The 26,577-nt window shown below is 57.9% G+C and overlaps 1 protein-coding gene across 1 annotated transcript in view; it reads left to right on the top strand.

Moving 5' to 3' along the window:
• PEBP4 (phosphatidylethanolamine binding protein 4) overlaps positions 1-25,078 on the top strand; it is a 94,702-nt gene extending 69,624 nt beyond the window's left edge. The window contains exons 5-7 of the mRNA XM_077789246.2: positions 18,003-18,048; positions 18,926-19,042; positions 24,645-25,078. Coding sequence (XP_077645372.1) covers positions 18,003-18,048; positions 18,926-19,042; positions 24,645-24,736 — 255 coding nt within the window. The 3' untranslated portion in view covers positions 24,737-25,078. The remainder of the gene's footprint in view (positions 1-18,002; positions 18,049-18,925; positions 19,043-24,644) is intronic.
• Positions 25,079-26,577: the final 1,499 nt, after the last annotated feature.

Raw genomic sequence — 26,577 nt, 5'->3', positions numbered from 1 at the left:
TCCCGCCGCGGATCCTCCACGCAACCCCGGGCCTTACGTAAGGGCAGCTTTATCCTCCTTCCATCGGGGCCCGGCCTGCAGCTCCCGTTCCCGCTGTGTGGGTGAGCCGCTCGCCCCGGGCTGGGAATTGCACAGCTCCTGCACCTCTGCCTCGCTCCACGCATGCGAGCGGCTGCAATTCCCGATGAGAGCAGGACAGGCTGCCAGCCCTGGATTTGTAAAGGTGTTTGGTGACCTTCCCCCCCTCGCACAGCCCCCTGAATATCTTAGTCTAGCTCAGAGATCCGAGGCTGTGAGGGGAGGAATATCAGGAGATGGCAAAGATTTCCAAAAGAGGCTCTTACCCCAAAATATGGTTCAGCTCTTTATTCTGTGTGTCCATGTGGAGAGCAGGGCAAAGAGCAGAACAGGAAATGTCAGGGGTCTGTACAGGCTTTGGGCAGGGTGGGCTTCCCTGGCTCTCCCATGGGGCAGCAAGGAGGGTCCAGGGGTGTGTGAGCAGAGCCCCAGGGTGCCGGGGAAGGGGCACAGCGTGCCCAGGAGCTCACTGGGACACTGGCACCCTTCCCAGCCAGGGCACTGTGGGGTTCCAGGATTCCCAGTGGCTCAGGACGCAGGGAGCGGGCACGGCCGCGGCTCCGGGAGCTCTGGGAAATGCAGCGTTTAATGCAATGCTGCATTCAGCTTTGCTCCATGCATTAAAGTCCCTGTGAGGCAGGAGCTGCTGTGCCTGCCCAGTTCCAGCCCCTTCACATCCAGCCCTGTGGATATTTTTTAAAGCTCTGCCTCGACCTTCCCCCCCTCACACCCCTGAATATCAGCTAGCCCAGAGATCCTGTGAGGGGAGGAATATCAGGAGATGGCAAAGATTCCCAAAAGAGGCTCTTACCCCAAAATATGGTTCAGCTCTTTATTCTGTGTGTCCATGTGGAGAGCGGGGCAAAGAGCAGAACAGGAAATGTCAGGGGTCTGTACAGGCTTTGGGCAGGGTGGGCTTCCCTGGCTCTCCCCCAACCCCGTTGAAGGAGGGATCCAGGGGTCCTGGGGAAAGAGAAATAAAGTGCCCATAAGTCACTGTAACAGTTTGGGACGTGTTTCCCTCACATCCCGTTGGGATTCATCCTTGGGAATGCTTGGGAAGGGGTTGTTGGATGTGCAGGATTTGCTGCCCTGTATTGCCCTGATTGTTAGGGTTTTCTCGAGCCTGCTAAATTTACATTCTTGTAGAAAATTTCTCGCACAACTTTCTGTAAACAATCGATTGTTTTGCATTCCTCCATAGAGGTGGAGAAATTTAATGTACTGGTAATCTGCCCAATGTCATTGGAGAGGTGGCACGTTCACCCTCCAATCCACTGTCACCTTTAGAAAAGTATAAATGCTGGGGTCAGAAAATAAACTTATTCTTTTTCATCTCTGAAATAGCAGAGATCCACGTCGTGCTTTCACGTGTCCTACAACAACAGCCCCGCAGCCCCACCTTGGTTGTGTGATTTAAGGTCCAGCCATCGCTGCTGGAACGGATGCTCCAATTCCCAAAACTCTGGAACGTCCCTGAGTTTTTTGAGGAGAGAAAAGAGATTTTCATGCAAAGATTCTTTCTCCAATGAGGTTTTTTTGAGGAGAGAAAAGAGATTTTTATGCAAAGATTCTTTCTCCAATGAGTTTTTTTTTGAGGAGAGAAAAGAGATTTTCATGTAAATGTTCTTTCTCCAATGAATGCTGAAGAAATGGCTTTGCCTTGTGCAGATTTAGGGTTTGATCCCACTTGGCTCCATCCCTGCAGGAGCCCAGACAGGTTCAGGGTTTTGGGCTGATTTCAGGGGCCACGTGGCCGTGGGTTTAGCCTGAGCCCCAATTCCCACCAGGTTTCATCAGGAAAACCATCCAGACCTGGTCAAAATCCTCCCTGGCGGGGTAAACCCGAGGGTGTCGAAATTTGGAGAGCTGTAAATCTCCTGTGTTTGTAAAATCTTTAAGCCTCCGTCTGCAACGCGCAGGTAAACCTTTAATTCCCTGACAATACCGAGCTAACTCCCAGCTAAATCTTTAATTCCGTGCACCGTGGATTCACCCGTCTGCAGCCCAGGTCTTGTCTGCAGCATCCACCTTTGGGTGTGGAAAATTCCCCCAAAAAATTGCTTTGCCCAAGGTTCTGGGGATGGAAAAATCCCCCCAAAAATTGCTGTACCTGAGGTTCTGGTGCTGGAAAAATCACCCAAAAGTAGACATGCCAAATGTTCTGGTGCTGGAAAAATCCCCTCCCCAAAAACTGATGTGCTCAAGGTTCTGGTGATGGAAAAATCCTCCCAAAATTGCTGTGCCTGAGGTTCTGATGCTGGAAAACCCCCCAAAAGTAGACATGCCAAATTTTCTGGTGCTGGAAAAATCCCCCAGAAATTGCTGTGCCCAAGGTTCTGGTGTTGGAAATATTCCCCCAAAAATTGATGTGCTCAAGGTTCTGGTGCTGGGGAAATTCCCCAAAATTGCTGTGCCTGAGGTTCTGGTGCTGGAAAAATCCCCCAAAAGTAGACATGCCAAATTTTCTGGTGCTGGAAAAATTACCCAAAATTGCTGTACCCAAGGTTCTGGTGTTGGAAATATTTGCCCAAAAATTGATGTGCTCAAGGTTCTGATGCTGCAAAAATCTCCCAAAAGTGGACGTGCCAAATGTTCTGGTGCTGGAAAAATCTCCCAAAAGTAAACGTGCCAAATGTTCTGGTGCTGGAAAAATCTCCCAAAAGTAAACGTGCCAAATGTTCTGGTGCTGGAAAAATCTCCCAAAAGTAAATGTGCCAAATGTTCTGATGCTGGAAAAATCTCCCAAAAGTAAACGTGCCAAATGTTCTGGTGCTGGAAAAATCTCCCAAAAGTAAACGTGCCAAATGTTCTGGTGCTGGAAAAATCCCCCAAAAATAGCTCTGCCTAAGGTTCTAGGCTTTTTGCCCTGCTGATCAAAACCTCTGCAACGCTTTTGCAACACTTAAGATTAGGAATAATGATGGATCCTCCATCCCTGCAGTGCCCTGAGGCCAGAACGTGCAGGAGCACGGGGAAAAGCCACCAACTTGGGGTTCCAGCCCTTCTGGGAACGACCCCGTTGCTGCTCTGCTGTCACCAGCAGTTGTGACAGATTTTCCCCTCCGATCCAACCGGCTCCGATCCCGGGGCGATGGGGACTGCGGGGCCCCGAGCGGGTGGAGGGGACGCCGAGGAGCCCAACGGGTTTGGGAGCTCCCCGGCCCCGTGATGACAGCCCAGGCTGGGGCTGGGATTGCTCCACGCGGGTCCCAGCCGCTGGCGGGACGTTTCCCAAGCCGGAGGAACCTGTCCCGACGACCACCCTTTCTTGGGCAACTTTCCTGACTCAAGATCCCATCCCAAACCAGCGGGAGATGGATCTCTGCTGCCTCTTGCAACACAGCCCCATCCAAACTGGTTTTCCCATTAATCCTTTCTCCAGTGATTTTTTTTTTCCCCTTTTTTTTTGATCACGGGTGCCGTTGGTTCTTTAGGAGGGTGTTTTTTCCTTGGATGGGGGATCTGAACCCACTCAGCACAGATGAGCCAAAATTGTGTCTTTTAGGACACAATTCCTGAGGCAGGAGGGAAGGGAATGGTTCCTCTTGGAACTGGGCAGGTGACACACAGGGAAGGACTGCCCAGCAGCCTTTTTTTAATATTAGTGCCCCAAATATCGATTTGGAGCAAACCCAGAGGACAACACCGTGTTCATCCCCTTGGATCCACAGCCAGTTTCTGAAGGGTGAATATTTTTGTAGAGGAGTGAGAAGTTGCTGATTTATTTAAGCGCCCAGCAAACCACAGAAATGTGGAATATCCTGAGCTGGAAGGGACTCACAAGGACCAAAGCCGATGATCCCAGTGGGCTAAAAACTCTTAATTACGTATCCCAAATATATCTGGAAGCATCTGTTATGATGTCCACCTTGCCCAACCCACTGCTAAATTAATTTTAGGGTCTTGGGCACCACCCGCCGCCACCTCAGCTGGGTCCTGCCAGGTCCTGCGCCAGGTCCTGGCAGCTGAAGGGTTACTCAGCCCCATCTGCTCAGCTCCCCATTTCACAAGGGCGGGTTCGGAGTTTTACTACAAGTTTCAGACAATGAAGGTGTGTCTGCGCTCCGAGCCTCGTTTGCCCGTTGTGTAGGCGTCGGGTTCAGCGCCGTCTTGTCAACACTTGAATATGTTGAGCATCACTCACGGGGCATTCTGTAAGAAACCTATTAAGTTAATTACCGAGGCTGTGTGTGTGTGTGTGTGTGTGAGAGAGAGAGAGAGCGTGTGTGCTGCTCCTGGAAAAAAATTTGGCTTTCTTCGTTGCAAGACACTTGTGATGCAAGCCCCGGGCTCTCGGTGTGATGACATCTCGTCTGCTGCTGTAACTGAGCCGGGGCTCGGGCGAGCTGCCTGCGAGGATGGGGGGGGTCCAGGGAGGACCCCCACTCATCCTGATTTGGGGACACCCGCCCCAACACAGGGACCTGCTGCGGTGTCGCCGCGCACAGCCCCGCGGGGGAATTGGGGTGTAAATCCTGAATCTGCGGGGTCTGAGCTCGGAGCAGCGTGGGGGGAGTTTGAGCATCTCTGTGGGGAGGGGGCAGCTCCTGGTTTTGTTCCTTTTTGCGTTTCTGCTCCATCCAAATTCCCCGGAAAACGCAGTTTCACAGGAGCGTGGAGTGGTTGGGGTTAGACCTTAAAATTCATTTTATTCCACCGGCCCAGCGTGTTCCAAACCCCATCCGAGCCGGCCTTGGACACTTCCCAGGATGGGGCTTCTCTGGGAGACCCCTTCTTTTGGGAAGAGGGCTGGAAAAAGACCTCGTGGTCTTTTAAAAAGACCTCAAGTGTCCCAAAATAATCAGGCCTGGAGTTGGGGGGGTTATTTTGGGGTGCTGAGGGGTCCAAGCTTGGTTTGGGAAGGGGATGGAGCAGAAAGCTGCTCCATGGGGGGGACGCCCCTTGGGTTTCTCCTCTCCTTGCTTCCCACCAACCTCTCCAGGGTCTTTCCAGCCCCGCGGGGAAGGAGCTCAGGGTCTCCTGGGAGGGGAGCAGGGATTTTGGAGCGGTGGTGGAACACCGTGAGGAGCAGCACGTGCTGCCCCAGCCATCATCCCTTCGCAATTTTTCCCCTTCCCAGCCCGGCTGGAACGGGGCCGCCTCGCGCTTCGCCGCCCACAAAATCAAAATAAAAATTAAAAAAAAAAAATAAAATTAAAAAGGGAGAAAAAAAAAAAGGGAAAAAAAAAAAAAAGTGTGTTTTTTTTTTTTTCCCCGATCCAGGGCAGGGAGCGAGGCGAGCGCTGCTGGCTCCCCGCTCCCGTGGTGGGTTTTTTTAGGGTTTTTTTTGGGTTTTTTTTGGGAGGCGCTGCACAAACAGCCCCCGGCGCTTACACGCGCCCCAGGTAGGGCGGCTCAGCCCCCTCCTTCCAGCATCCCACGGGAGCCCGGATCCGGTGGACTTTTATGGAAGAAAGGGAAGTCCGGAGCGGCTTTTGGCAGGCGAGCGCAGCAGCGGCGCCGCCGTTAACCCCTCGTCCTCCTCCCGCCGCTGCCGTTGAATTTTTTGGGGGGGAATCAGCAGCTCCTCTGCGGCTCTGCCAAAAACCTGCGGGCCGTGGGATGCTCAGCAGCCAAAAATCTCCAAATCAAGGTGAATTTGGCTCCTCCTCATTGCCCTAATCGATGCAAAGCGCTCCTGAGCATCCCATCCTCCCCGAGCGGAATCCCAGGCAGGAGGGAGAAGAGAGGAAAAAACTTGTGGAGGTCCAAAGAGTTTCCGGTTGGAGTTTCTCCCGTCCCCAGGGCAGCTCTGGACTCTCCCTCCGAGTGCTGCCAATTCCAAATTCCAGCCCTCAGGAAACGGCCTTGGGGGGGATTTTGGGGGGAGCGGCGAGGCCGAGCCCGCCCGGATGCGCTGGCAGGGGATGGACAGCGCGGTCCCCTCCCGGCCGGGGCTGTCGTCATCGATGGGGGGGGGAGAAAGGGAGAAATTTTAATTTTTGGCCAGCGGAAGGAAAGGAAAAGCAAAAAAAAAAAAAAAAAAAAAAAATATCAACAACAACAAAAAACCACAAAAAATATCCCCATCAAAATCAAACAAAAAAACCCCAAACAAACAAACAAAAAACACTCCAAAAAAAGCCCTCAGTGGAATAAAGGAGCCCCCCCAAGCCCAAGCTCCTGCTCCCATCAGATTAGGGAAGCCGAAATAGCCAAATTGGCCCAGAGCGGGAGCAGGACTGGCACGCGCGGGCTTTGATCCACCCCCGCGCCCGGGAAGGTGCCCGGGACGGGGATCAGACACCCCGGGGAGGAGGAATTTGCAGGGGAGGGGTTTGGGGGGCACCCCCGGACCCCCGGCAGCCCCCCCAGCCCGGCTGAGGCTGGGATTTGGGGTCCGTGTGGGATCTGTTGGTGGGCACAGCCGGGTGCGAGCCCCGAAATCCTCAAAAATCCCCCAAAGCACGGCCAGGAAGTGCAGGGAGGGGATTCTGGGGGTGCCCCTCCTGCAGCTCGGGGTCCCCAACACCGCAAGGACACGGAGCTGCTGGAATGAGCCCAGAGGAGAGCACGGAGCTGCTCCAAGGGCTGGGAGAGCTGGGAATGCTCACCTGGAGAAGGGAAGGATCCAGGGAGAGCTGGGAATGTTCACCTGGAGAAGGGAAGGATCCAGGGAGAGCTGGGAATGTTCACCTGGAGAAGGGAAGGATCCAGGGAGAGCTGGGAATGCTCACCTGGAGAAGGGAAGGATCCATGGAGAGCTGGGAATGTTCACCTGGAGAGGGGAAGGATCCAGGGAGAGCTGGGAATGCTCACCTGGAGAAGGGAAGGATCCATGGAGAGATGGGAATGCTCACCTGGAGAGAAGAAGGATCCAGGGAGAGCTGGGAATGTTCACCTGGAGAAGGGAAGGCTCCAGGGAGAGCTGGGAATGTTCACCTGGAGAAGGGAAGGATCCAGGGAGAGCTGGGAATGTTCACCTGGAGAAGGGAAGGATCCAGGGAGAGCTGGGAATGCTCACCTGGAGAAGGGAAGGATCCAGGGAGAGCTGGGAATGCTCACCTGGAGAAGGGAAGGATCCAGGGAGAGCTCAGAGCCTCTTCCAGGGCCTGAAGGGTCTCCAAGAGAATTGGAGAGGGATTTGGACAAGGGATGGAGGCACAGGACACAGGGAATGGCTCCCACTGCCAGCAGGCAGGGATGGATAGGATTTTGGGAAGGAATTCCCAATGTGGGTGGGTTGGAATTCCCAGAGGAGCTGTGGCTGCCCCTGGATCCCTGGAAGTGTCCAAGACCAGTCTGGAGCAGCCCGGGGCACTGGGAGGTGTCCCTGGGCATGGCAGGGGTGGCACCGGGTGGGTTTCAATCCCTTCCCACCACAGCATTCCAGGATGGCATCCTGGCTGTGCCACGCAGAGGGATGTGGGGCTCAGAGGTGCCCCGGGGCCGTGGTGAGTGTGGTGACCTCAGCCTGGCTGGTGGCAGCGCTGGGAACGTGGTGGCACTTCCCAAGCACCAAGGGAAAGGAATGATCCCAGTCCCCAGAGGTGACACGGCAGCAGAGCCTCGCCAGGGATGCATCCCCAGGGAAGGTTCCAGTGCAGGCTCCACTCTCATCCACACAGAATTTGGGCTACGGGCCTTTAAATGACTGAATTAGGCAAAATTTGGTGTTTCTCCAAGAATCCTCCGGAAATGTGCTGCTGGAAAAGCAAACTCATCTTAAAGCAACACGCACGCAGGGGGAGCAGGTTTTCCACTCGCAAGGATTAGGATGGAAAAGACCTTTCCAGTCTCACCCAGCCCTTTTTTGTGGCCAGGTCAAGCTTGTTCCTCCTGCTGGAATCTCAGGGGCTTTGTGGAGACCTCTCGTAGTTGACCTTTCCTGGGAGCTCTGCGGCGTTTTGGGGATGTCCCAAGAGAACGGGAGGTGATGGGGGGCACCGAGGGAGCCCGGAGCCATGGGGTGGATGGAGGGAGATCCTGGTGGAGCTCCAGGGAAGGGCGGGGCTGGTGGCAAAGCCCGGGGCACCGAACACAGGCATGGTGTCACCTGGAAGTGGCATTTGAGCAGTGCCACCGTCACACTGAGGGGCACAAAGTGCCCTCATCCTCCTCACTGAGGGGCACAAAGTGACCTCATCCTCCTCACTGAGGGGCACAAAGTGACCTCATCCTCCTCACTGAGGGGCACAAAGTGACCTCATCCTCCTCACTGAGGGGCACAAAGTGCCCTCCTCTGTCACACTGAGGGGCACCAAGTGCCCTCCTCTGTCACACTGAGGGGCACAAAGTGACCTCCTCTGTCACCCTGAGGGGCACAAAGTGCCCTTTGTCACCCTGAGGGGCACAAAGTGCTCTCATCCTCCTCACTGAGGGGCACCAAGTGCCCTCATCCTTGAGCCTGAGCCATCCTCACCCCCTCCTCCTCCAGATCCAGCACCACTTCCTCCCCCTGAGGAGGAGGAAGAGGATGAGGAGGAGAGGATGAGGATGAGGAGGATGAGGAGGATGAGGAGGATGAGGAGGATGAGGAGGAGGATGAGGAGGAGGAGGAGGATGAGGAGGATGAGGAGGATGAGGAGGAGGATGAGGAGGATGAGGATGAGGATGAAGAGGATGAGGAGGAGGAGGAGGATGAGGAGGATGAGGATGAGGATGAAGAGGATGAGGATGAGGATGAGGATGAGGAGGAGGATGAGGAGGAGGATGAGGATGAGGAGGAGGATGAGGAGGAGGATGAGGATGAGGAGGATGAGGATGAGGAGGATGAGGATGAGGATGAGGATGAGGAGGATGAAGAGGATGAGGAGGATGAGGATGAGGATGAGGATGAGGATGAGGATGAGGATGAGGATGAGGAGGATGAGGATGAGGAGGAGGAAGATGAAGAGGAGGAGGAGGAGGAGGAAGAGGAGGAGGATGAGGAGGATGAGGAGGATGAGGAGGAGGATGAGGATGAGGATGAAGAGGATGAGGAGGATGAGGATGAGGATGAGGAGGAGGAGGAGGAGGAGGATGAGGAGGATGAGGATGAGGAGGGGGAGGATGAAGAGGAGGAGGAGGAGGAGGATGAGGAGGATGAGGAGGAGGATGAGGAGGAGGAGGAGGATGAAGAGGAGGAGGAGGATGAGGAGGAGGATGAGGAGGAGGAGGAGGATGAAGAGGAGGAGGAGGAGGAGGATGAGGAGGAGGATGAGGATGAGGAGGAGGAGGAGGATGAGGAGGATGAGGATGAGGAGGGGGAGGATGAAGAGGATGAGGAGGAGGAGGAGGAGGATGAGGAGGATGAGGATGAGGAGGATGAGGATGAGGAGGAGGAGGATGAAGAGGAGGATGAGGAGGAGGAGGATGCCCCAGCGGGATCCCGGCCGGATCCTGAGCCGCCCAAGTCCCACCGCAGCCCTCCCCGGGCCGGGCCAGCCCGGGGCCGGCGGGTCGGGCTGATTCCCGGCAGCGGAGCTGGCCCGGCATTGCGACACGGCGGGGCTGCCGGCGGCAGCCAGCGCCGGGCCAGCAGCTTCCTCACCCCGCCGGGGTTGCTATCAACATCCCTGGCGTCCTTAGCAATGACATCCCTCATTTATCAGCCCGGCCGGGGCGTGGCCGTGCAGCCCCGAGAGGGTCCTCGGGGTGCGGGCACCCCCCAAATCCTCGGGGTCCAGAGCGTGGCAAGCAGGGAGCGCGCAGCCCTCTCCTTCAACCATCATATATGTTCAACCATCGTTTTATTCAACTTTCATTTTATTGCGCCGTCGTTTTATTCAGCCGTCATTTGTTCAGCCTTCATTTTATTCGACTCTGATTTTATTCAGCTTTGGTTTGATTCAACCTCCATCTCGCTCGATTTTCTCACTCCAGCAAACCCCCGGTGCTCCCCTGCGGGAAAGGGTGGCAGGAAACTCTTCCGTGAAGTTTTTTGGCAAAGCCACGGGCCTCGACTCCCAAACCCAGCGCCCCAACCCATGCCAGGAGTGTCCTGGCAAAGCCACCTCTCCCGTGCCCTCCCACAGCAGCTCGGCTGTGCTTTTGGGAAGGGAGCCCAGCATCCTGCATCCCATTCCCACCTCCAGCTGCCTCCGCAATCCTGCAGGTGTTTTATAAAAAAAAAAACAACAAAAAAACAACAAAAAAAACCCACCAAAAATCCCTCTCCTTTTCCAACACAAATGTTTTGTCTGAGGTTTCAAAACCCTCCCGGTGTCATCACAGCCTCCGCCCCGCTGGCTCGGCCCCCTCACCTACATCCTGCAGGAAAGGTGCAGATGGGCACAGCAGCCGTGCCAGCTGCGCCCGAGCCGGGCAGGGATCTGGAAACCCACTGGAAACGCACCCAGCACAGCCTCCCCATCTGCACGGGGAGCTGCTGGCACTGGCAGTGCCATCCTCGGGCTGCCAGGAGCCTGGCAAGGTCCCTGCCAGGGATGGTTCGGCTTGTGGAGTGCAGGGTTTTATTTCTAGATGAAGAAAACCTTGCAAAAGGCAGGCAGGGAGGTGATTTATGTTTATTTGGCTCAGTTAATAACCCGTGGCACGTCCTCCCCTGCGGCGTTAGGGTGGATCAGACAAAGCTGCATTTAAATTACAGCTGTGCCCGATATTTATTTTTTAATATATTTTTATGGTCGCCTTCCCCAGTGATCGTGAGCTAGAAAAAGGTCGGTGCCAAGAGCTGCCTAAGGATCCTAAAGGCTGGAGGGGTAAATCCTTGGAATTCAGACCCTGGAAAAGTGGGAGAGGCTCTTCAGATCCGTGTTGGAGCTGTGACATTCCCGGGTCTGCTCCCACCTGAGCCTCCCAAGGGTCCCTCCTGCTCCCTGGGGACCCTCAGCGAATTTTCCCAGGAGTTGTGATGAGTTTGGAGAGTTTTTGGGATGAGGGTGTGCAGTCAGTCTTGGTCTCTGCCTGCTGGGATGGGGTGTCCTGGCACGATTTTGGGGTTAAAATCACCCAGTTTTGGTGCTTGTGGCTGTGTCAGTCCCCAAACAGACAAATCCAACCCACCCAGGATTATTTTTTCTGAGGTTCTGGATCTGCACTGAAAAGAAGTTCCCTGTAGAAGGGAAAGTACCTTCTCCACTTCTTCTTATTTATTCTGTCTGGATGTGGCTCAGATCACAGTGGTTTATCATTTTTTCCGGTGCAGACTGATGGGGAACAAGTCAAATATCGCTTGGAATGGTGCAATTCCATCAATATAAAATGCAATAAATTGAAAGAATGGGCTCTGGGTAAGGGAGTTGGCAGCTGGAGACGGGGTGATTCCACGTATCCCACCCTCCTCGGGGACCACAGGACTGGGCTGGGCATTCTGGAGCCTGTGAGAGGAGCAGGAGCCTCTGGAGGGAGGATTGACTCCTGTTCCTCCCAAAGCAGTGAGGATCCAGGTGGGAAGTCTGGATGGAGACGTGGGCTGCGGGGAAATTCTGGGAATCGTTCCTGCCTCGGGCCCGGGATGGCCTGGCCACGTCTCCAGCTGTGCCCGAAACCGGCTCCGAGCACAAAGCCCTGACTCACACCTGGATCCAGGAACTGGGGCAGCGGGGAAGCACCGGGGCAGGGGCTGGGAGAAGGTTTGGGGCTGGGAGAAGGTTTGGGGCTGGGAGAAGGTTTTGGGGCTGGGAGAAGGTTTGGGGCTGGGACAAGGTTTTGGGCTGGGAGAAGGTTTGGGGCTGGAAGAAGGTTTTGGGCTGGGACAAGGTTTTGGGCTGGGAGAAGGTTTGGGGCTGGGACAAGGTTTTGGGGCTGAAGAAGGTTTTGGGCTGGGACAAGGTTTGGGGCTGGGAGAAGGTTTTGGGGCTGGGAGAAGGTTTGGGGCTGGGAGAAGGTTTTGGGCTGGGAGAAGGTTTTGGGGCTGGGAGAAGGTTTGGGGCTGGAAGAAGGTTTGGGGCTGGGAGAAGGTTTGGGGCTGGGAGAAGGTTTGGGGCTGGGAGAAGGTTTGGGGCTGGGAGAAGGTTTTGGGCTGGGAGAAGGTTTGGGGCTGGGAGAAAGTTTAGGGCTGGGAGAAGGTTTGGGGCTGGGAGAAGGTTTTGGGCTGGAAGAAGGTTTGGGGCTGGGAGAAGGTTTTGGGGCTAGGAGAAGGTTTTGGGGCTGAAGAAGGTTTGGGGCTGGGAGAAGATTTGGGGCTGGGAGAAGGTTTGGGGCTGGGAGAAGGTTTTGGGCTGGGAGAAGGTTTTGGGGCTGAAGAAGGTTTGGGGCTGGGACAAGGTTTGGGGCTGGGAGAAGGTTTTGGGACTGGGAAAGCCGGGCTGGTCCCAGCAGGAACGGGGAGGCTTCTCCGGATCTGAGCTGTGATGGGATCCAACCTCTGTGGGGTCTCATCCCTGCCCTGGCAATGCTGCCAAAACATTTCAGGACAATAGAGCAGCCAGGAGCATTCCCAAAGCATTCCCAAAGACGCCTTTCCCATCCAGGCTGGTGTCGGAATCTGAGGTATTGATGATTCTGAGATTGTAAAAAGTTTCTCTCTGCTCCGTCGCTAAAGAAGAAGTCAGAATTCATCTGTGCTGGTTTCCAGGTTGTTTATTCTGTTGATCTCTCACATGTTCTGCTGCCCTGCCCAGCTCTGTCCTGCAGGGCAGCATGTGGGGCTCTGCCCTCAGTGGGATGTGACAAACATTCAATACCAGAAACTCCCTGGGCTGGATTTACAAGAACGTGCCAATATCTGTCACCTACGTTGGACAGTGTGTCCCCAGCCTGAACCAACAGAAAAATGCCAACACCACAGTGAGACATGGAGGGCATGAAGAAGGAGAAAAAGGACAAGGCACACCCAATTTCCTCCAGCTTGTCCCCTTTGGACCCCTCATCCAGAATCCTAAAATTTTACTTTTGCACCCGTGCCACACTTAATTATTACTGATATCAAACCCTCAGAGCTGGTAATTGATCCTGTGAGATTGAAAACTCTTTTCCATGGCCAGAGATCACAGCCAGTGTCTCTGGGGCTCTGTCCAGGGGGTTCCTGAGCCCTGCCAGGGTCCCAGGGCAGCCAGAGGGATGCTCTGGAAGGTGACTCTCCCACCCCGGTCCTTGCATGCAAACTATTTCTGTGTTTCTCGGTATTTTTTCCTCTTTCTCCCAGTTTCTTTCCCGACGGAGGCTGGCATAATGGGATGTGACATTTCTCATCACAAAAGGACTCGCAGGGTCGGGGCTGACAGGCTCTTTCAGGCACCAAACCCCGGCCTGGCGGTGACGGGAGGAGCCAGGCCGGGCTGAGAGCGAGAGGCTCGGGGTGGCGTGGGCGAGCCGGGGCCGCTTGGGAGCATCCCGTGCCCCAGATCCAACGCCAGGATCCTGCTGGAAGTGAGCTGCCGGGGAATGCCGGAGTCTGGGAGTGCTGGGAGCTGGCCGGGCGCTGCCCTGCTCTCTCCCGGCCCCCCTGCGCACGGGGATATTTGGAGGGAGAGTTTCTCTTGGATCGCCTCTTTGCTCACATGATTTTTGTTGGAAAGCAGGGCGAGCCTGGATGTTTCTGGGAGCTGGGGGAGGAGTGGTCCTCCCCGCTGCTGCTGGCTTTGGTGGGGAGGAGGAAACCCCAAAACCTTCACCTTCCTCTGCAAGGACACAGTGGAACAGATCCAGATCCACCTGCACTTAGCATCTCGTCCTTTTATTGCCCCGTTCCAGCCTCGCAGGGAAGCTGGGTTGCCATCCCAGTGGCTCTGCCTTTCCTGGGATGCTCCCCTTCTCTCTCTGAGCCAATTCCTCCATCCTGACCTCATTCCAAAGATCCCAGGAATTGAGGAGGACAAATCTGGGCTGTGAAGCCGCTCAGCCCCGTCAAGCTCCGGCTGCTGAGGAGCAGTGCGGGAGGAGCCCCGGGTGTTTGGGATCAGCTTCCCGCTCGGACAATTGTTGGTTAACGCCGGGCCGGACTCTCGGTGGTGCTTCCCACGGGATGCAGCCCCCGCGCCCGGCTGAGCCCCGCCGGTGTCCCGAGGTCCCCGGGGCCAGGCCGGGACGCGCTCCCGGCGAGGCAGGAGCAGCCCAGCCCTGCTCGGCTGCGCTTCCCCGGGTCCCATCCGTCATCTGTTTGTCCTGGTGCCCTGCCAGCGATTGTGCCGATTCCCACACCCACTTTCCATAAACCCTCCGTCCTCGCCCGGGCGAATCGCTGGCGAGAGCTCGCCACCCATCCCTTTCCCCTCCTCTCCGATGGGACCAGACACGTTCTGGAGAGGTGGAAGAAAGGGAAGGGGGTGAAAAGAAAACAAAAAGATCAAGAGGGAAACACAAGGTGACTCACTGCCTTTAATTTATTTGTGTTTATTTATTTATTCCCCCCCCCCACCACCACCACCACCACCACCCTCGGCTGAGACGTGCAGGAAGCAGCAAGGGTTGGCCGTGAGCTCCCAGGGAGCCTCGCTCGGTGCCCAGGGCACCAGAAATGACGGGGATAAAATTCCTCACTCCTTTGGCCAAGGAAAAATCGCTGGAGAGGAGCTCCTGGCGCTCGAGCTGTGTGGCACACATTTTTCAGGCTTCCCAGGTCTCTGCACGAGCATCCCGTGCCCCACCAGCTCTCGACACCACCCGCCACAGACCGGAGGGTGGGAATATCTAATTCCACCTCCTACACCGTGTCCTCGGCAGGGGAAAGAGAGAAAGAGGAGATAAAAGGCTGGGAAGCTCAAATGGTGTCATTAGGAACTATTAATGCTCTCATAAAAGGGCATTAATAAAGGCGGCAGCTCATCAGTGTCCATTAGCTCGGCTCGTGGCAGGGATCTTTGGGAGCTGCCGGAGTGTGATGCTCCCCTCGCCCTCACCGGCGTGTCAGCAAAGGGGAAAGGGGCTGGAGGGGGTGTTATTCCTGCGGCAAACCATTCCCTGCGCAAAAAACAAGGAGAAAATGTCACAGGGCGTCACCCCCCACCTCTCCAATGCCTCCCGTCTCCCGGCAGCCGTGCCCAGAGCTTGCTCCTTGCTCCCAGGATTGCTGTTTACTATTAAAGAAAAGAAAATAAGGCAGGGTTCGGAGTGCTCATCCCGACTTTCTCCCTCCCGCCCTCTTCCCGTTCTTGCCTCTTAAAAAGGAGTTTATCCTTTGACTCTCCCATGCCCGGGGCTAGCGAGGAGCCCGCAGCGCCTCGGGGCAGCGCACGGCAGCGGGCAGGGGAGCAGGGAGGAGGCCCGGCCTGTCCCGAAAAGCCCCCGGAAAACCGGGAATAGCGGCGGTGCCCGCACCGGGAGCGGCTGCCAGGAGCGGGGAGAAGCCGCAGCCCCGAGCCTTTGAAGAGCTGCGGCTGGCAGCCGGGCCGGCCGCACGGAGCGGGGATGAGCGGGGATGAGCGGGGGATGAGATCGGGATGAGGTTGGGATGAGATGGGGATGAGTTCGGGATGAGTTTGGGATGAGCGGGGATGAGCGGGGGATGAGATCGGGATGAGGTTGGGATGAGATGGGGATGAGTTCGGGATGAGCGGGGGATGAGATCGGGATGAGGTTGGGATGAGATGGGGATGAGTTCGGGATGAGTTTGGGATGAGATGGGGATGAGCGGGGGATGAGTACGGGATGAGTTTGGGATGAGCTCGGGATGAGTTTGGGATGAGCTCGGGATGAGCGGGGGATGAGTTCGGGATGAGTTTGGGATGAGATAGGGATGAGTTCGGGATGAGATAGGGATGAGTTTGGGATGAGTTTGGGATGAGTTTGGGATGAGTTCGGGATGAGTTCGGGATGAGATAGGGATGAGTTTGGGATGAGCGGGGGATGAGTTTGGGATGAGTTTGGGATGAGCGGGGGATGAGTTCAGGATGAGTTAGGGATGAGTTCGGGATGAGTTCGGGATGAGATAGGGATGAGTTTGGGATGAGCGGGGGATGAGTTCAGGATGAGCGGGGGATGAGTTTGGGATGAGTTTGGGATGAGCGGGGGATGAGTTCAGGATGAGTTAGGGATGAGTTCAGGATGAGTTCGGGATGAGATAGGGATGAGTTTGGGATGAGTTTGGGATGAGATCAGGATGAGTTTGGGATGAACTTGGGATGAGCGGGGGATGAGTTCGGGATGAGTTTGGGATGAGCTCGGGATGAGTTTGGGATGAGCTGAGGATGAGTTTGGGGTGAGCTTGGGATGAGTTCGGGATGAGTTTGGGATGAGTTTGGGATGAGTTTGGGATGAGTTTGGGATGAGTTTGGGATGAGCGGGGGATGAGTTCAGGATGAGTTAGGGATGAGTTCGGGATGAGATAGGGATGAGTTTGGGATGAGTTTGGGATGAGATCAGGATGAGTTTGGGATGAACTCGGGATGAGCGGGGGATGAGTTCGGGATGAGTTTGGGATGAACTCGGGATGAGCGGGGGATGAGTTCGGGATGAGTTTGGGATGAGATAGGGATGAGCGGGGGATGAGTTCGGGATGAGTTTGGGATGAATTTGGGATGAGTTTGGGATGAGCTCGGGATGAGTTTGAGATGAGTTTGGGATGAGCGGGGGATGAGTTTGGGATGAGCTCAGGATGAGCTCGGGATGAACTCGGGATGAGTTTGGTATGCACTGGGGATGAGCTCGGGATGAGTTTGGGATGCGCTGGGGATGAGCTCGGGATGAGTTTGGGATGAGTTTGGGATGAGTCTGGGATGCACAGCTGGAGTGCTCGTGCATGTGTGCACATCTGGGCGGGTCCGTGTGGGTGGGCTGGCGGGGCACATCTGGATGGGCGCTGCCGAGCAACTGTGCAGAGCCGGTGTGCACATCTGGGCGGCGCGGGTTTGCACATCTGGGGTGTGCACATCTGGGTGTGCACATCTGGGGTGTGCACATCTGGACAGGGCCACAGCAGCCCCAGGGCCCCGTGCGTCCCCTCCAGCACCCCTGGATGCTTCTCCCCTCACATCCTGCGCCGCTCCCTCCCCTCCCGCTGCGATCCCCGGCACCCAAACCTGCCCAAACCCTTACTCATCACCTCCCTGCCACCGGGATATTTCGGCGACGGCTGCCAAGGTGGCGAGCCGGTGTCGGGGAGCCAATATCCAAGGATCTGAGGGAGCTCTTGGCTCCCCGGTGACCTTTGGTGTGCCAGGGGCAGCTGGCAGGAGGCTCTGACTCAATGCAGAGCAGGAAAGGGAAGCTCTGATTGCGGGGAGCCGAGGCGCTGAACCCTGCTCCCCACGTGCACTTTTGCTGGGAGTTATCTGAGGCATCTTTTTTTTCTTTTTTTTTTTTGGGATAATAACTCCCAGGGCAGGTTAGGACAGAGGAGCCCTGGCAGCAGAGCGTGTGTGGGCAGGACTGGAATAACGGGTGCCAGAGGAGAGGATTTATGAGCGCTGGGAGGTTGGGAATGGCCGGGAATAGCACAGCAGGTCAGGGGTGAGGTGGGGTGTGCAGGGCCAGGATGTGGATGCAGCTCCTGTTTTCATCCCTTTGTCATCCATGCAGCCCCACAGGATGCTCAGAGTCCCAGGAAAGGCTCCCTGCTCCCGGGAGACATCCCAGGGTGGGGATGGGGAGCCAAACCTCCAGTGGGACAAGCTCTGTGAGCAGGAGTTTGCTGGGAGCGAAGCCAAACTTTGCCATGGGAATGCTGCTGGAAGTCACCACAATGCCAGCTCTCCCAAATGCTGGTGTGCCAAGCAGCACCGAGGCTTTTCATGGAATTCTGGTGGTTTTCCCAGTGTGCCACAGCCTGGATCCCTGGCCTGGATCTCCAGACCGTGGATGGCCTCTGTGTGCAGGTGACAGCAGTGTCACCTGTGTGCCAGGGCATTGTGGATTGAGCCCCTAAATCCCAGACAGCCAAAGAAAAGCCCTGGCACGCTCCTTCCCACCCACCTGGAGAAAATTATCTATACAAGGAAATGGTGAGAGAATGATCTACACAGGGAAAACAGACCAAATGTTGGAAAAAAATGAAACCCTGGGGAGAAGTGGGCACAGCTGTGGGGGCAGGAGGGTCCATCCCCCTGTGTTTCTCCTGAGGACGCCAATCCCACCTCACCTCCCTCTTTTTGTCCTTCCAGGGTTCGGATCTGAGGGTTGGGAGGATCAAAGGGAAGGTCCTGACAGGTGAGTGCAGACCCCAAGTGAGGGGATGGGGTCTCAGCCAGCTGGGACAAGGGGGTGGCAGTGCTGGCTGGGGTGGGCACACCAGGACACGAGGGAGAGACACAAGGGGGGGACACGAGGAGCTCCCTAGGGCACAGCTGGGCACTTCCTGAAAGAGGAGCCACTTTTTCTCTAATTTTTTTTAGAGGCAGAAGTGGTTTAAAAACTCCCCAGTGGTTGGAAAGGCTCCAAACCGGTGCAAAAAGAGGGGGGAGGGATAAAACCCGAAAGAAAAAACACAAGATAAAAGCAGGTGAATCCCAACAACTCCTGTGATGTTGCAGGAACAAAGACTTTCAGACGTGGCTCAGGGAGGTCACAGCCCAGGGGAGAGGGGCCGGGGGCTCACCTGGCTGCAGGTGACTGAATCCCCTTGTCCCTTGGTGCCACATCCTCCTGTCCCTGATGGAGACCGAGGGCTGGATGTCCCTTTCCCAGGGACAACCTCCGCTCTCAGCAGCTGGCCATGCCCTGAGCCAGCTGCAGGCCCCACATCTGGGCAGCTGTGCGCCGCTCCCTCCCAGCCTGGAGCACAGGGGGGACCCCCAAGCCCCCCCTGGGGCAGCCCGAGGGGTGCTGGCCATGCCCTGGCGGGGGGCTGGGGGTCTCAGCACTCACAGGGAGGATGCAGATGTGGGAAGGGGGAAGGAGGAGAGGTCAGGGTGGTCCCGGATGCAATGAGGGGAGGTTGTGGTGGAACAGCTGAGCTCGGTGAGGGGTCACGGTGCAGGGAGCCCCGTGGGAGAGCCGGTCCCGGCCTGGAGGACAGGGTGGGTGACTGGTTCTGGTGGGAGTTTCAGCTCAGAGGGACACTCAACCCTTCTCTTCTGCATCCCAGATTACAGCCGGCCCAAGCCCTCGCGCTACAGCGGCTACCACCGCTACCAGTTCCGCCTGTACCGGCAGCCCACGCACCAGACCGTCTCCCTGAGCCCCGAGGAGCAGGACTCGCTGGGTAAGGACCCGCCGAGTCCTCGGTCCCCGCCCCGAGGGGCTTTTCCAGCGCTGTGGATAATGCTGCGTGCTCTGGCAGGCTGGGGATGCCCGCTCGGTGCAAAGGGATCCTTACAGGGGACGTGGGTGAGGTGTTAAATCCTTGCCAGGCAGCAGAAACCCTTGGAAAACGCCTGGTAACGGCCTGGCTAGCGGGATCGGAAGCAGGGAGAGATGTGGGCTGTGAAATGCAGCCCTTGCCGGCACATCCCCCCCCAGCCCGAGCGCCGGGAGTTGCATCACCGGCACCTCGGAGCGAGCGGGGCGGATAAGGATCAGCTTTAGCGAAGGGATTGCTCAAACCGGGCTGACACAACGGCCGCCAACTCCCAGCTCCTCCCAAAACCTTTCACAGAAAGGATGGAGCAGCCGAGACCCTCCCCAAAAACGCCGAGGGTTGCTGCTGCTCCGTGCAGGGACAGCGGGCAGGGATCCGTCGTGCCCGGTGCCCCGCGTGGGCTCCCCCCTGCCCCGCCGGCAGCTCGGGGCTCTGTGGCTCACACAAGGGAAATTTCAAAACTTTCCCAGCCTGGGACCACACGAGCAGGGCTGGACGGGCAGGTCGGGTCGGTGTGTCTGGGCTGCTCTGCCTGACTCAGCCGGTGCCTGGTAACCCACAGCACCCGGCCCAGAGAGGGGCTGGCTGGGGGGGCTCCCAAACATCCCCAGCCCCCCTTCCCTGGCGCTGAACCGTGGTGCTCACCCCACGGCCGGAGCGGGATGAGGCTGCCACGAGTCTCCCTGCGGGTTCTCGCTGCCCTTGGCTTTGTTTTCTGGCTCATTAGCTCCGCTTCTTAATGACACCGCTGATGTCACCCCCCCCCCCACGCCAGCCCCTCGCTCCTGTCACAGGAGGGGGCTCCGCGTTGTCCCCACGTTCCCACCGCAGCATCCTGGAGCTGGGAAGGGATGCAGAGGCACCCGCCAAGGAGCTTTTTCCGGATAAATCCTCTTTCTAGCAGCATATGCAGCTCCAATCCCCCCAGATTTCAGCCTCGGGAAGGTGCCCCAGCACTCGCTGTCCCCAGGGCGGGGGTGGCCGGGCATTCCCCAGCTGTCCCCATCCCATCTGTGTTCTCCAGCCCTTCCCGCACTTCCTGGGAAAGACCCGGCGGATATTTTGGATATTTTTCCGCAGGATCCGATGCCTGAGCGTCGTTTGTCAGGCAGCTGTGGGGGTCTGGCAGGGGCTCATGTTTAAGGAGTCGGTTGAAGATTATTTTTAACCATTTCACTGCCGCATCACATCCTTGGCCTGGCCGGGGGATGCTGCTGGATTCAGACACCGCCAGCCCATCCTCTTTATTCCCGCGGAATGAGCCCTAAAAGCTGCCAAAGGATGAGATTTTGGTGTCTCAAGGGTTTTAAATAAATCCATCCCCAAGGCAGCGGGATGAACGCCGATGGATCGGGTGCATCCAGCCCCGTGGTGCAAAGGCAGCGCACGGGGGAGAGGAGCAGACACCTTTGGCAGAAGGGGGGAACAAGGAGGGGGTGACCCCAACCCCAAAGGATCACGGATGAGAACCCAGCCCGGGCTCTGCCTTGCTCCTCTCCCGCAGCAGGAGAGATGCAGGTTCTTTCGGCGATGCCGCAGGCACAGTTTGCATCCTTGCTCAGAATTTCCCATTTATTCGGCCTCAAATGAACCCCTTCTTGCTGTTTTTACTCCATCCTTCATCTGGTGACAGCGACATCTCACCGAGGCTGGGGACACCCATCACCACCAGCCCTGGACAGGGACACGTCCTGACCGGGCACAGGGGGTGGCACTGGTCCATCCCAGCAGCGGGATGTGCCCAGCCTCAGGGTGCATCCCTGTGCTGGGCATCCCTCCCTCTGGCAGCTCGTCCCCTGGCAGAGCTGAGCCCAACCAGAGCGTTTCTGTTCAGCTCCCAGGAAAATTCCCCTGCTGGCGCGGGATGTGCTCCGGAGGCCAGGCCAGGCAAGGTCGCGGGCCAAGCGCGGCCGAGCCGAGCCGGGGGAGGTGACAGTGGCAGGCGGGATGGCAGGAGCTCGGCCCGAGCCTCCAGAAGAGGGCACTAAACCGGGACCTGCCCGCGTCGCCTGTCCCTGCTCCTGGAAAAGATCCCTGGGAATTTAAAACGCGAGGGGCAATCCCTGTTTCTTGTCCCTCCTCGCCTGGCTGGGCAGCGCCAGCAGCTCAGAGGCAGCGGGGACATTTCCACCCTGCCGTGGGGATGTCCCGGTTGGTGGCACCGACGGGCACAGGTCGGGTGCTGGAAGGGCTGCAGGACCTGGACACGTCCCCGTGTCACTTGTGGCAATGTGGAAATCAGTTGTTTACGGCCGAGGTGTTTCTCCAGGGCGTCTCTTGAGCAAAAATCTTGTTTCATCAGGGGGTAAAAAACCACCCTGATCCTTCCCCGTGAGTGTTTCTGATCAATCCCAACACCAGCCGGCTCCCTGTGACCTCAGGCAAATAACTCAGAGCCTCAGTTTCTCCTCTGGAGTCTGATTCACTTCAGCTTTTGGCCGTGCCACTAAATTGTCACCAAGCACCAGCTTCGCTCAGTACCGAAGGTGGGGACATTTGGGGTGTCCCCACGGCTCTTCCTGCCACTCACCCCACTTCCCTCGCAGCCAGGGGTGTTAGAAGCCGCGGTTGTGTTTTGGGGAGATGCAAGATAATAATTTGTGGTCTGCAAAATGTCACAGCCACCGCGGCATCCCGAGGCGGCAGCGCCCGCCACGGGCTCCGATCCACGGGAAATTCCACAGCTGGGGGAATTCAGGCACCCACCAGACCCCGCCTGTGGTGCTGGGTAATTAAAGTTCCCCCACAGCTTTCATCGAGGGGGATCATTAATTAGCACAAAATCTTGCTGCTTAATTGCACCCGAGTTCATCCCTCTGCTTCCCATAAGCTCCAGAGAGCTGGGGAGAGGCTCCAGCATTCCCAAAGTCCCTCCTGTCCTGGAAAGGTGTTTTACAACCGGGAATGGATTTTTTTGTTGTTGTTGTTTTTTTTTTTTTAATTTTTTTTTTCCTCCCAGAAATTTTGCCTTGGGGAGCAGGGACAGGGATGAGCCCGGCCAGCCTTTGGCTCCATCCCTCTCCAGCTCCAGCTCCGGATCGGGGCCGCGGCTTTGACTCATGAGCCGACCTTGTGCGCCTCCAGCCCGATCCACCCAGCTGGAAAATCGGGTTGGACTGGGCCCCGGCGGGGAGGGAAAGGCTGCGGCCGGCACCGGAGGTGGCAAAGGGCTGCGGGGAGAGCCCGGTGCCGGCCCAAGTCCCCGCGTGTCACTTCACGGTGACCAAAGCAGCGGCCGGCCTCCCGCCCACCTCCGCTGGGACATCGTTAATCTGGGCACAGGAGCATCAGGGCTCCCGTCGGGAGAGCATCGCCGCTGATGAGGCCGATCAATTACAGCCGGGGAGGGCCGGGGGAGGAGGGGACCCGCCTTCGGGGGGTGGGCAGGAGGCAGCGGCAGCGCTGGGAAACCTGTGGGATCGGCGGGATGCCGAGCTCCCCGCGCCCGGCCGTTGCCTCGTGCCTCAGTTTCCCCATCGGGCGCTCCGGGCTCGGGCGGCCGCGCACGTGTGGGTGTCAGCGGGCACTCCTCTTCCTCCGGCGGGTGCGCAGATAAGAGCCAAGCGGGATGATTTAATCCTTTGGGAAATGAGCTTGAAAGCGGACCAAGCCGCGGATGAAACGCCGCATTGTTGCGGCGGGGAGAGGGGACAGCGACGCCGCGACCTCGGCTCGCCGGCCGGGCCCTGCTCCTTTGCCGGCTCCGTGGTCCCAGTGACTCACAGTCCCCAGCCCTGGCAGCCAGCCGGGCTGATTCGGGACGGCTGGCCCAGGGATGTCCCCGCTTTGGGGACGCACCCGAGGGGTTGGATTTGGTGTAGGGTGCCCCAAATTTGGCACCCCCTCCCCAGGCGCATCCCCCCTTTGCCACACCCGCGGCTGCCCCGGGGCTTTCCCTGGCCCGACGGGCCGGGCACTGCCGGTGCCAGGGCAGGTAGGAAAGTAGGTCAGGAAAAACCCCAGCCCCACGAGCAGGGCGAGGGCCGGGGCCGGCGCCTGCAGCCCCGCAGAGGCTCTGCCTCCCCCGGCTCCTTTCATCCGCGCCCCTCCGGAGGCTCCGCGAACATCAGCGCCAGCTCCGGCCCCGCTGGGAGCCGGGGGAGCCGCGTCCCGCTCTCAGCCCGGCCCCGCGTGGCACCGGCGGCTCTCCCGTGGGCTTTTCCCGGCGCTTTGAAAGCCGCTGGATGAAAGGCACCCACCCGGAGAAGGCTGCGGGCGCAGCGGGAGCGGCTCCCCCCGAGGCTCCTTCCCCTGGCGCCGCCTTCACCGGGACCCCCAGCACGGAGGGGGCTGGGCTGCGACCCCCGAGCGAGGAGCTGCCCTTCTGCCCAGGTGGAATTTGGGGCTCGTGGCTCTGGGTCCCAGTGCAGGACATTGGGACTGTCCTCGCTCTCAGCCTGGTTTGTGTCCTCGGAGGGTGGCAGGGGACACCCGGGAGCCTCCAGGAGCAGCCTGGTGCATTCCAGCATCTCATCCCAGCTGGAATGTGGGATGCAGCTCCTTCCTGAGCTCCTTCCCTGGCCCTGGAGCATCCCAGGCGCGGCCTCCCGCAGCTCCGCGGGGTCACGGGCTGCGGTGCCGGCACCACGAGAATCTCCAGAGCTTTTTTTTGGAGCTCAGAGCCCGAGGTGAGGAGAGGGTGGGAACTCCGCCAGCTCCCCGAGCCATCCCCACCCCACGGGGGTGATGCAGCAGCTCGGGTTTTGCTCAGCACTTTTCGTGCAAGAGCAAAGGGGACGCTGTGCTCCAGTCGGGGCTGAGATGCGGCAGCAGATAAAGGCTGCCAGGCTGCCGCGTGACATTCGAGAGCAGCCAGGAAGAGGACAGGACAGGTTTCAGATAAACAACGGGCCCCTTTCCCCGGCGGCCCGCAAGGAGGGGCAGCGGGAGCTGTGTGGCTGCCAGGGAAAGCCCCCGCTCGGAGCAGGATGCTCCGGCACCGCCAGCCAGACACAGGCTCGGTGCCCGACCCCGGCAGGGCTCAGGGGGATTTCTGCCCCGCAGGGGCCGGGTATGAGGGAATCCCTCGGGCCCTTCGACCTGACGAGGGTTTCCCTGCTGCCTAGGTGGGAAAAGCACGGCTGGATCCAGCAGAAGCTGCCCCCGGAGCTCCGGGATCCGGGGGTCAGGGCAGGCAGCGGGGGAGGAGGGTCAGGAATGAGGAACCCCCTCTGCTCCAGCAGCCTGTGGAGCAGCAGCTCAGTGAATGCCACTGAGGGGGACGAGGGGACGTCCTGTGGCATCCCCAGGGGGATTTCCAGCCAGGCCACCCCCGGGGTGGGCTCGTAGGAAGCCGTAGGAAGGTTTGCTCCAAAGGTCAGGGGGCAGGAGAAGAGCTTAGGTACCCCTGGCGCGATCGGAGCTGGGCTCCCTGGGACTTCTCGCTGTCCCTGGGGCCTCCTGGGCTGTGCAGGATGTGGTTTGGGGCAGAGCAGCAGCTGCACAGGGCTGCTCCCCTCTCCAGCCCTCCTCCAGCCCTGCTCACCCCCTTTTCCTCTCTCCCCAGGCACCTGGGACTTGAAGGACTTTGTGGATGATTTTCATCTGGGCCAGCCCGTGGCCTCGACCCAGTTCCTCACCAAAAACTACAAGGATTAACTGCGGCCATCCCTTCCTCGCCCTGCACATCCCCACACCACAGAGCCACCTCTGCCCGGAGCAGAGGGGACCCCAGGGCCCACCGAGGACGAGCCCACCCCTCTCCCAGCCCAGAGCCACAGCACCAACCCCAGCTCCTCCCCTCCCAAAGCCAAGTTCCCTTCCCCTCTGGGGAGATGCCAGGAGGTGTCCCAGCTCGCCTGGGTACCCCAGGAATTCTGGCATCTCCCCTCGTCCTCCCTTCGCCCCATTTCTGACTTGGACCCCCTGCATGTCCCCCTGGCACTTTGGGGACTTTGAGTTGGATGCCTGCAGCTTCCCGAATAAAGTTTGGATGGAGCACACGGGGCCGTGTGGTGGGGTGAGCCCCCGGCATTTTGGGGTCTGCGTGGGATGAGCAGACAGACCCCTGTGGGCAATGGCAGCAGGGGACAGCCAGAGCCTGGTTTAGGTGACACCAGGAGGGGACGGGGACGGCGACGCCTGCCCGGGGCTCCCTTGGTGGCACCGGGCGCAGAACTGGGCACTGCCCTGCCTGTGCCCTCAGCCCGTTTCTCTTGGAAAGCAAAACCAAAATGAAAGGCAGAAACCAGCAGAGCTCTGCCTGCTGGCCACTTAGCCGGACCTCCCCTTTAATTAGCTCCTTAATTAGGCTTTCATCTAAGACTCGGTTTTCTCCGAGGCTCGGATTCACCTGCCTGCAGGTCCTCCCCGAGGCACATCCCGGTGTCTGCGCTGTGACAAAGCCACCTCTGTCCTGCCCGTGGCCAGGAATAATATTGCCCTTGGAAGAAACCACGGGGAGCGGGAGCCCAGGACATTCTGCGGGTGGGGGAAACTGAGGCACAAGGGAATGACTCGCTCAGGGCTGGGCAGGGAGGCCTGGGATCCTTCAGAGGGGCTGTGGTGCTCTGGTTGCTGCACCTCAGCTCTGCATCAGTGCCTGGGTCAGGAACAAAGCAAAATCATCCCGAAAAAACATCTCCGTGCTGTCCTGCTGCTCACCTTCCCTGGGCCCCTGCAGAGAGAGCAGATCTCAGTCCTGCACTGAGGGTTAAATGTGGATTTTAGTCCTGTACTGGGGGGTTAAATGTGGATTTCAGTCCTGCACTGGGGGCCTAAACATGGATTTCACTCCTGGGTTGTTAAACATGGGTTGCAGTCCTGCACTGAGGGTTAAATGTGGATTTCAGTCCTGCACTGAGGGGTTAAATGTGGATTTCAGTCCTGCACTGGGGGCCTAAACATGGATTTCAGTCCTGCACTGAGGGCCTAGACATTGATTTCAGTCCTGGGTTGTTAAATGTGGGTTTTAGTCCTGCACTGGAGACTAAAACTTGGATTTTAGTCCTGTACTGAGGGGTTAAATGTGGATTTCAGTCCTGCACTGGGGGCCTAAACATGGATTTCAGTCCTGGGTGGTTAAATGTGGATGTCAGTCCTGCTCTGAGGGGTTAAATGTGGATTTCAGTCCTGGGTTGTTAAACGTGGATTCCAGTCCTGCACTGGAGGTTAAACTCGGATGTCAGTCCTGCTCTGAGGGGTTAAATGTGGATTTCAGTCCTGGGTTGTTAAACGTGGATTCCAGTCCTGCACTGGAGGTTAAACTCGGATGTCAGTCCTGCTCTGAGGGTTAAACTCGGCCGGGACTTTCCCCGCAGGAAGCGGCTCTGTGCCTCGCAGGGGCTGAATCACGGCGGGTCCCGCAGAGCTCCGACCCCTCCGGGAGGGATCCGGGATCCACGGGGGATGCGGGAGCAGCATCCAGCCTTGCCCTGGGCACACAGCGCTGGGTGAAGCTGCAGGAGCCGGCAGGAAGGAAAGCGACAAAAAAAGGAAGC

This window comes from Lonchura striata, chromosome 22 (genome assembly GCF_050655825.1).
Source record: "Lonchura striata isolate lonStrDom1 chromosome 22, ASM5065582v1, whole genome shotgun sequence".
Lineage (NCBI taxonomy): Eukaryota > Metazoa > Chordata > Aves > Passeriformes > Estrildidae > Lonchura > Lonchura striata.
This window is presented reverse-complemented; position numbering and strand designations above follow the sequence as displayed.